Source organism: Palaemon carinicauda, chromosome 24 (assembly GCF_036898095.1).
Source record: "Palaemon carinicauda isolate YSFRI2023 chromosome 24, ASM3689809v2, whole genome shotgun sequence".
Lineage (NCBI taxonomy): Eukaryota > Metazoa > Arthropoda > Malacostraca > Decapoda > Palaemonidae > Palaemon > Palaemon carinicauda.
In genome coordinates, this window is record NC_090748.1 from 101,246,383 (window position 1) to 101,256,382 (window position 10,000).

Consider the following 10,000-nt stretch of genomic DNA (forward strand, 5'->3'; position numbering starts at 1 on the left):
TGCCAAAGGCAGCTGGAGTCTCTTGCTTCCAACTCGGCGATACGTGCGGGAGAGACCAGTGGAAGTGTTCGAACGGCCGGTGCGTTGGCATTGGCTACCTCTGCGATAGTGTGGACGACTGCAGGGATAACTCCGATGAAGACAGGACTATGTGTCAGGTAAAAAGACATTTAAGGGAGGAGGGGGTTTTTCTGGCATCCTGACGTCTAAGGTCATTGACGGTTAAAAAGAGGGAAAAATAGAAGACATGGATTCGAACAATCAATTCTCCGTAAGCTTGCAATGAAAAGAATTATGGTTGTTTATTGGGTTCGTGTGTGTGTGTGTATGTGTGTGTGTTTGTAAATACAGATGGTAGATGAACAAGAAGAATAGCAGAATGGCTCCATAGAACTTGCAAACGAAGCAAGGGAAGGAAGAGATAACGATGAGTTGATGAGCTAAGGAAATTTGCGGGTAGGCCTATAGACTGCCATGGAAAGATCATGAACAGACGAGTGGAAGGATATGTCTGAGGCCTTTGTCTTGCAATGGATTAGCAACGGCTGATGATATTTATATATATATATGTATATATATATATATATATATATATATATATATATATATATATATATATATATATATATATATATATATATACATCGTGTGTATACATATATATATATATATATATATATATATATATATATATATATATATATATATATATATATATATATATATATAGAGAGAGAGAGAGAGAGAGAGAGAGAGAGAGAGAGAGAGAGAGAGAGAGAGAGAGAGAGAGAGAGAGAGAGAGAGATTGCCAAAACATCTTAGTTTTGTTAGTTTCTTAAGATTGTTATTCCAATTCATAACTTATACATTAGATACAAAAGAATTATTCTTCTGTTTGATAAAATTTTATTCGTTAAAGGCTTATTTTTCGTTACAATCGGTATGCTTCAATATTTAAACATAGCACAAAGAGACTTGACATGAATTTGTTCAGCTTCATGTCATTCAAAATACACCTTGAAGATGAAATCAATTTTTTTTTTTTTTTTAAATAGAAATGATAATTATATTGGCGCTTCTGTTACTATAATCATCAGCAGATATATCTGCAGTAGGGAAAGGAACTTACGTAATTTTTCATATATCACTTTTTTTCCGCAAGGCCCCATTGGAAGCCCGTCTGGTAAATGGAGCTAGGACAGGCGAGGGTGTTTCATCTGGTCGCGTGGAACTACGGTACTTGGGCGACTGGGGCACCGTCTGTGATGATGATTTCGGACTGGAAGAAGGACATGTAAGTGGGTGCTACGTATTACAAATTCCGAAGCAAGGCCTACTACAGTGATTCAACTGTGAGATATTCTTGCGACTGGCAGTATAACTGTATAAGTGGGTTTCATCTATTCTCTCTTTTAGACTCTTTTTACTGTCAATACCACACCTTTCTCCTGTTATAATGTGATCCAAGTCTGCTACAGTGATTCAACTCTGGGATATTCTTGTCACTGCCAGTATAACTGTATATGTGGCTTTCATCTATTCAATCTTTTAGACTCTCTTTACTGTCAAAGTGTCAATACCACACATTTTTCATGGTATAATGTAAGCCAGTTTAATGACTCATTATCATCATCACCTATACTAATCTACTTTTATTTTTATTAAAACTTTCTCCGACATTCTTGAAAGATGGTCAGTATAAGGGGCTTTCATCTATTCTCTTTTATAGACTCTCTTTACTCTCAATAACACACCTTTTTCATACACTGTGAGTCAGTTTCAAGATCCTCATTATCACCACCATCTCTGCTAATGTATTTTATATTTTTATTAAAACATCTCTATTTCCCAACCGTTCCTGGCATTTCAAGTTTGTAGTATTCTATTGTAAATCTTATTTATATTAATAGGTAGGAGATTAACGAGCCGAATCAGGCAAATCTGACTCTTACAGTGATACACATAGGAACATTGATATGTTATCATCATCATTATCATAATCATTATCATCTCTCCCTACGCCTATTAATGCGTAGGGCCTCAGATTTCACCAATCGTTTCTATCTTGAGCTCTTAAACCAAATCTTCTCCATTCATCATCTCCTACTTTACGTTTCATACTCCTTAGCCATGTAGGCCTGGGTCTTCCAACTCTTCTAGTGCCTTGTGGAGCCCAGCTAAAAGTTTGGTGAACTGATATCTCTCGGGGAATGCGAAGTTACCAAAAGCTAAATCATAACAACAGAAAAATATAATACAGATTTATTCCTTTCTCCATCACAATCTCACCATCAAAAATTAATAAGAAATTATCTTGAACTAATTCAAATAGCTTTCATCTTCCTTCAGGTGGTCTGTAGAATGTTGGGTTGGGAAGGTGCCTCTCAAGTCTACAAGAACAACACGTTCGGTCCAGGATCAGGACGCGTCTGGATAGACGACCTGAGGTGTATAGGATACGAGGTCAGCGTGTCCGACTGCCAGCATCTCCCCTGGGGTCAGAATAACTGCGACCACTCGGAAGATGTGGGTGTCGAGTGTTCCAGTACTCCAGCGACTAGATCTGTAAGTCCTTCAAGAAAAAAAAAAAAACTTGGTCTTTCCGCAGAAATCCCTGGTATCCTATTCATCTGTTCCACGACGCCATAATTCGTTATTTAGTGAAGATATTTAGTCGGAGATACTCTAAGGTTCACTTTATCCAGTAAAAAAAAACCACACTCACACCAACACACAAATTATAGACAATCTGCTATTTTTAGGGGCACACATGCAAAAGTATCCCTGGCAAATCTCTGAATAAACTTAACTAAATATGGGTTATGTAATAGATGCATCTTTTTTAAAGCTTAAAAACGCAAGAACTGGATGGAGCCAACAGAGAAGTAAATAAGTGCCCTTGCCTTATTATTATCAATGTTATTTTTAGTAATATTAATAGCCTATTTTTTCCTGCTGGAACCCTTGGGCTCATAGCATCTTGCGATTCCAACTAGAGTTATAGCCTAGCTTGTAATAATAATAATAATAATAATAATAATAATAATAATAATAATAATAATAATAATAATAATAGCCAAGCTACAACACGGTATAGTAAAGTAGGATGCTACAAGCCCAAGGGCTCCAACATGGAAAAGTAGCCCAGCGAGGATAGGAAATAGCAAATAAACTATATCTAAGTATTGCATTGGAAATTTAAGATAACATAAGATCAGTAACCACGATAAAATAGATCAGTCATAAATAAACTATATAGCAAGACATATCAACCTGTTCAAAAGAAAATGATTTTCAAAATGTTTGAACTTCTGAAGTTCCACCGATTCAACTGCCTGATTAACAAAACCCAACGTGGAATTATTTTGTCTTTTAGCTTTAGTTAAGTGTGATTGGAATTTTCGATCCCATTCCAGAAAACTCGAGTTGGAATTCTAATTCCCATTCCACAAAACTCAAGTTGGAATTCTAATTCCCATTTCAGAAAACTCGAGTTAGAATCCTAATACCCATTCCAGAAAAATCGAGTTGGAATTCTAATATCCCATTCAACAAAATGCGAGTTGGAATTCTAATTTACATTCCAGAAACTCGAGTTGGAATTCTAATTTATATTCCAGAAACTCTATTTGGAATTCTAATTTACATTTCAGAAAACTCGAGTTGAAATTCTAATTACCATCCCAGAAAACTCGAGTTGGAATTCTAATACCCATTCCAGAAACTCGAGTTTGAATTCCAATTTCCATTTAAGAAAACTCCAGTTGGAATACTAATATCCATTCCAAAAAACTCGAGTTGGAATTCTGATCCTCATTCCAGAAAACTTGAGTTTGAACTCTAATTCTCCTTCCAGAAAACTCGATTTGGAATTCTAATTCCCATTCCAGAAAACTCATGTTGGAATTCTAATTCCTATTTTACCAAGATCGAGTTGGAAAACTTGAGATAGAACTCTAATTCCCATTCCAGAAAACTCGATTTGGAATTCTAATTCCCATTCCAGAAAACTCGAGTTGGAATTCTAATTCCTATTTTACCAAGATCGAGTTGGAAAACTTGAGATAGAACTCTAATTCCCATTCCAGAAAACTCGATTTGGAATTCTAATTCCCATTCCAGAAAACTCGAGTTGGAATTCTAATTCCTATTTTACCAAGATCGAGTTGGAAAACTTGAGATAGAACTCTAATTCCCATTCCAGAAAACTCGATTTGGAATTCTAATTCCCATTCCAGAAAACTCGAGTTGGAATTCTAATTCCTATTTTACCAAGATCGAGTTGGAAAACTTGAGATAGAACTCTAATTCCCATTCCAGAAAACTCGATTTGGAATTCTAATTCCCATTCCAGAAAACTCGAGTTGGAATTCTAATTCCTATTTTACCAAGATCGAGTTGGAAAACTTGAGATAGAACTCTAATTCCCATTCCAGAAAACTCGATTTGGAATTCTAATTCCCATTCCAGAAAACTCGAGTTGGAATTCTAATTCCTATTTTACCAAGATCGAGTTGGAAAACTTGAGATAGAACTCTAATTCCCATTCCAGGAAACTCGATTTGGAATTCTAATTCCCATTCCAGAAAACTCGAGTTGGAATTCTAATTCCTATTTTACCAAGATCGAGTTGGAAAACTTGAGATAGAACTCTAATTCCCATTCCAGAAAACTCGATTTGGAATTCTAATTCCCATTCCAGAAAACTCGAGTTGGAATTCTAATTCCTATTTTACCAAGATCGAGTTAGAAAACTTGAGATAGAACTCTAATTCCCATTCCAGAAAACTCGATTTGGAATTCTAATTCCCATTCCAGAAAACTCGAGTTGGAATTCTAATTCCTATTTTACCAAGATCGAGTTGGAAAACTTGAGATAGAACTCTAATTCCCATTCCAGAAAACTCGATTTGGAATTCTAATTCCCATTCCAGAAAACTCGAGTTGGAATTCTAATTCCTATTTTACCAAGATCGAGTTGGAAAACTTGAGATAGAACTCTAATTCCCATTCCAGAAAACTCGATTTGGAATTCTAATTCCCATTCCAGAAAACTCGAGTTGGAATTCTAATTCCTATTTTACCAAGATCGAGTTGGAAAACTTGAGATAGAACTCTAATTCCCATTCCAGAAAACTCGATTTGGAATTCTAATTCCCATTCCAGAAAACTCGAGTTGGAATTCTAATTCCTATTTTACCAAGATCGAGTTGGAAAACTTGAGATAGAATTCTAATTCCCATTCCAGAAAACTCGAGTTGGAATTCTAATCCCCATTCCAGAAAACTTGAGTTTGAACTCTAATTCTCCTTCCAGAAAACTTGAGTTGGAAGTCTTATTGTCATTCCATAAAACTCATATTAGAATTCTAATTTACATTTCAGAAACTTGAGTTATAATTGTAATTTATATTCCACAAAACTCGAGTTGGAATTCTAATTCCTATTTTACAAAGATCGAGTTGGAAAACTTGAGATAGAATTCTAATTCCCATTCCAGAAAACTCGAGTTGGAATTCTAATTCCCATTCCAGAAACTCGAGTTCAAATTCCAATTTCCATTCCAGACTGAAGGAACATCCATGTCCCCGAAACCACCTTCTGACGAGGTCTCCCTCCCAGCCACCTGCGGCCACAGGTTGATCGAGGACAACCCGAACGCCCCTGTTTTAGAGAAGCCCAAAGTTGTCAGTGGACACACGCCTCCCCCAGGGGCTCATCCGTGGATGGTACGTGCGTTTTAAATTACTAAAAGTGTATTTTTGTTGTTGTTGTAAATTACAATTATTTCTGCCTTCTTTTTCTTCTCTAAGATCTGATCTTAAAATGGGTTTGATGAGTTTTCTAAACCTCTTGCTTTATATATATATATATATATATATATATATATATATATATATATATATATATATATATATATATATATATATATATATATATATATATATATATATATATATGTATATATATAAATATATATGTGTGTGTACGTATGTATAAGTATATATATTAAACATATATATATATATATATATATATATATATATATATATATATATATATATATATATATATATATGTGTGTGTGTGTGTATATATTATATACATATGTATATATATGTTTATATATATACTGTATATATATATATATATATATATATATATATATATATATATATATATATATATATTTAATGTATATATCCATACATATATATATATATATATATATATATATATATATATATATATATATATATATATATATATATATGTATATTTATATATATAGAATAAGGTGCTCTTAATTGTATTCCATCTTTCATAAGACAAGTAGTTTTCAAGTCTTATAAACTATGAAACTACTTTTAATTTATATCTATGTATTATCAATAAATTTCTTCTTACCATTCAGTAATAGAATTTCACTGATAAAACCCAAATTCCTTTAAAAACATTTTTTTTTTTTTCTCCTTTATAGAATATTGTTACATTATTGTATTTTTTTTTTCGTTTTCTAACTCAGTCCTAAATCTCAGACTTCGAATGTTTAAAGGAATTAATGAACAAAACGAATTCGTTTATCTGCTCTTGGTTCATGTCAGCTGTATTGCTTAGTAAATTACGTTTACTATTTATATTTCATAAATCCTTATCCTGAGAAATCTTTAGAATAATTTTTTAGTTTCTTTCATGTAAGTGAATGATAAAGTCAGTGCTCCTTGGGCGGTACACTGATTACATTATTATTATTATTATTATTATTATTATTATTATTATTATTATTATTATTATTATTATTATTATTATTATTATTCGGAAAAAATATCCCACTGAGGGAGGGAACTAAGGAAATAGTAAATGATATTAACATTTTAAAAACATTAACATTACAGCTTTCCTTCGGACTCTAGGGGCCCTTCCTTCAATCCCGCTTCTTAGGAAATATTTATTTTAATGTTACTGCTCTTAAAATATTTTATTTTATATTGTTTCCTTTCCTCACTGGGCTATTTTCCCTGATGGGGCCCCTGGGCTTATAGCATCCTGCTTTTCCAACTAGGGTTGTAGCTTAGCAAATAATAATAATAATAATAATAATAATAATAATAATAATAATAATAATAATCTCTCAATCTACTGTTCAACCTTTTCTAACTTTAACTTAATCCAACCACTGGACTGGCATCCCCAGTTGAATGTGAGCTCCGAATGGCCCCACAGACCCAACGCCTGTCTATATATACAAATAAATGTTCTTTATATCTTCCTTCAGGTGTCGATCAACATCCTCACGAGGACAGGTCCTACTCAGTGGTGTGGAGGAGCCCTCTTGAATGAGGACTACATCCTAACAGCTGCTCATTGTCTGCACAAGTATCCAGCTTCGACCTACATAGTCAGAGTGGGAGATTTTAACACTGAAGTAAATGGAGTCCTTTTTTTATGTTTTTTGTCATGTATAAAGATGACTGAAAGTGTTGCATTATGTTGCCATGACTTGAGTATAATCTTTATTAATGAAGGCACTAAACACCTAAGGAGAGATCGTGTCTTTGGAAGATGAGATGAGAGTCACCCCTTGAGCATTCATATCACAGCAGGTACCAGAGAGAGAGAGAGAGAGAGAGAGAGAGAGAGAGAGAGAGAGAGAGAGAGAGAGAGAGAGAGAGCTAACAAATCAATTGAGAATAATTAGACCTCCTTTCTTCACAGGTTGAAGAAGAAGAAGAGCAAGAATTCCGAGTGGCTTCTCTTGCCATCCATCACCTCTTCGACAAAGGTCCTTATCTCAACAACGACATAGCCATTCTTAAAATCAAACGAAAAGACGGAGAGGGTGTCAGGTAAGAGAAGCATCTTTCTAGGCCTATGAATAAAGACGTTTTGGAGATGAATTCCCACATAATTTTTTGTATATCAAACTCGGGCACACTATTCTATATAATTTCTCTTCTAAAAAGTGTTTATAGTTTATATAGGGAAAATTTATTTTAATGTTGTTACTGTTCTTAAACTATCTTATTTTCCCTAGTTCCTTTCCTCACTGGGCTATTTTCCCTGACGGTGCCTCTCTGCTTATAGCATCCTGCTTTTCCAATTAGGGTTGTAGCTTAGCAAGTATTAATAGTAATAATAATAAGTTTTTTTATAGTATTTTAGCCTTTACCTCCTCTCATAATCATTATTATTATTGTTACTATAGTCGCTGCAGGCACTCCGGCCAAAATAAGCTCCGCCCCTGATGACGTCATAGCCAATCATGTTGTTTCCCTCGTTAACTGTGATCACAACACATCCCCTTAAAGTCTACGGGATGCAGTGATGTAAGAGCCCGTGCCTACCCTCAAGGGCATTGCAATCTATAAGCAAGCAAGCAACCCTTAAAGTGATTATAAGTTGGAATAATTTGAAATTTGTAAGGGGATGTATTGTGACCGCTAATAATGTGAAGCCAATGTGGTTGGCTATGATGTCATTAGGGGGTGGGGCTTATTTTGCCTGGAATCTTTGTAGTGACCATAGCTAAGCTACGACCCTAGTAATGGCTTCAACTGGGAAAATATTATTATTATTATTAGCTAAGCTACAACTCTAGTTGGAAAAGCAAGATGTTGTAGGCCCAAGGGCTCTAACAGGGAAAAATAGCCCAGTGAGGAAAGAAAATAAGGAAATAAATAAACGATATGAGAAATAATTAACAATTAATAAGATATTTTAAAAACAGTAACAACATCAAAACAGATATTTAGAATATATAAACTATAAAAAGACTTATGTGAGTCTGTTCATCAAAAAAACATTTGCTGTTGTTATGAAAGGAAACAGATAGAATCGTATGCCTGAGTGAGCCCCAAGCAACAGAACTCTAACCCAGGATAGTAGAAGCGCATGGTACAAAGGCTATGGCACTACCCAAATTACAACGATTCTAATCATAAGAATTTTTCTCTTTTCATTTAGGTTTGGTAGATACGTCCAACCACTCTGCTTGGTGACTCCACGCTGGAATTATCCTCCTTATCGCAACTGTACTGTGGCAGGATGGGGTAGTCTTGGGATTACTATGGGTAGGCTTCTGCATCACCAGTTGTTGTAGAATGAAAGATGATATTTGTGCTCTTATTCTACTTGATTTTTAAATTTGATAATTTTTTTATTCTCATCTTTCTTTTTATCGTTTGACACTTCTGAACATATAACTTTGGAGTTTTACTATCTAGACCAGTTTGCTATAAAAGAAGAAAAAAACAAGCTTGAGATACGAGGGTATCCATAAAACATTTCATGTTGATCAAGGAGATTTGGACTCTAGAGTGCCATTTGTAAGAACTATTAGTCTTCTTATTTCTAAAAAAATCTCATACAATCTGAGTTTCAATAAGTGTGCGAGCAGGCTGTTAGGTTGTAACAGGGATGTGAGAGGAATGTAACTGAACTTTAGTAAACAGACATCGAGCTTATATACAAGGACACGCGAGCAAGAACATCACAAAAATTCAAACAAACTAAAACATGAGCTAGCAAGCTTACACAGATTGGTCTATTATCAGTACAGGGAAGAGCGAGCGATGAGACAAAAAAGCAATACCGTTACAGTGTACGAACGTGTATGAAACACGTGCGGTACATAACCATCACCAAAACTAATACGTTTAGGTTCTTTTATCTATCGTGGTAACCTCCCTTAGGCCACAAAACTAACCCCACGCCTTTTCCTAGTTATACTTCAGAATACTCTATAAGCGCTTGTTTAACCCATGAAAATTATATATAGATATCATGCATGTAAACTAATCGCACTGCACTAGCCTCCTGGCTAGTATAGTGGTAATGTGTTTGCCTAGCATTCGCATGGCAGCAGATTGATCTCCGTCCAGGACCATGAGCTTAAGCTGTTTACCGGGGAGGCCACTGCTGTGGCTGGACACCACATTGCGGGTTTGGGCTTGCCCAGCTGATGTTCTGGGGAGCATCTTTCTAATGAAACTGGAGCTAAA

General features: G+C 34.9%; 1 protein-coding gene across 1 annotated transcript in view; it reads left to right on the forward strand.

Annotated features, from left to right (window-relative positions):
- The window catches only part of LOC137618244 (uncharacterized), a 49,578-nt gene that overhangs the window by 37,592 nt on the left and 1,986 nt on the right, over nucleotides 1-10,000 (forward strand). Inside the window, exons 22-28 of the mRNA XM_068348393.1 lie at nucleotides 9-158; nucleotides 1,163-1,294; nucleotides 2,350-2,565; nucleotides 5,567-5,728; nucleotides 7,276-7,425; nucleotides 7,716-7,846; nucleotides 8,964-9,070. Coding sequence (XP_068204494.1) covers nucleotides 9-158; nucleotides 1,163-1,294; nucleotides 2,350-2,565; nucleotides 5,567-5,728; nucleotides 7,276-7,425; nucleotides 7,716-7,846; nucleotides 8,964-9,070 — 1,048 coding nt within the window. The remainder of the gene's footprint in view (nucleotides 1-8; nucleotides 159-1,162; nucleotides 1,295-2,349; nucleotides 2,566-5,566; nucleotides 5,729-7,275; nucleotides 7,426-7,715; nucleotides 7,847-8,963; nucleotides 9,071-10,000) is intronic.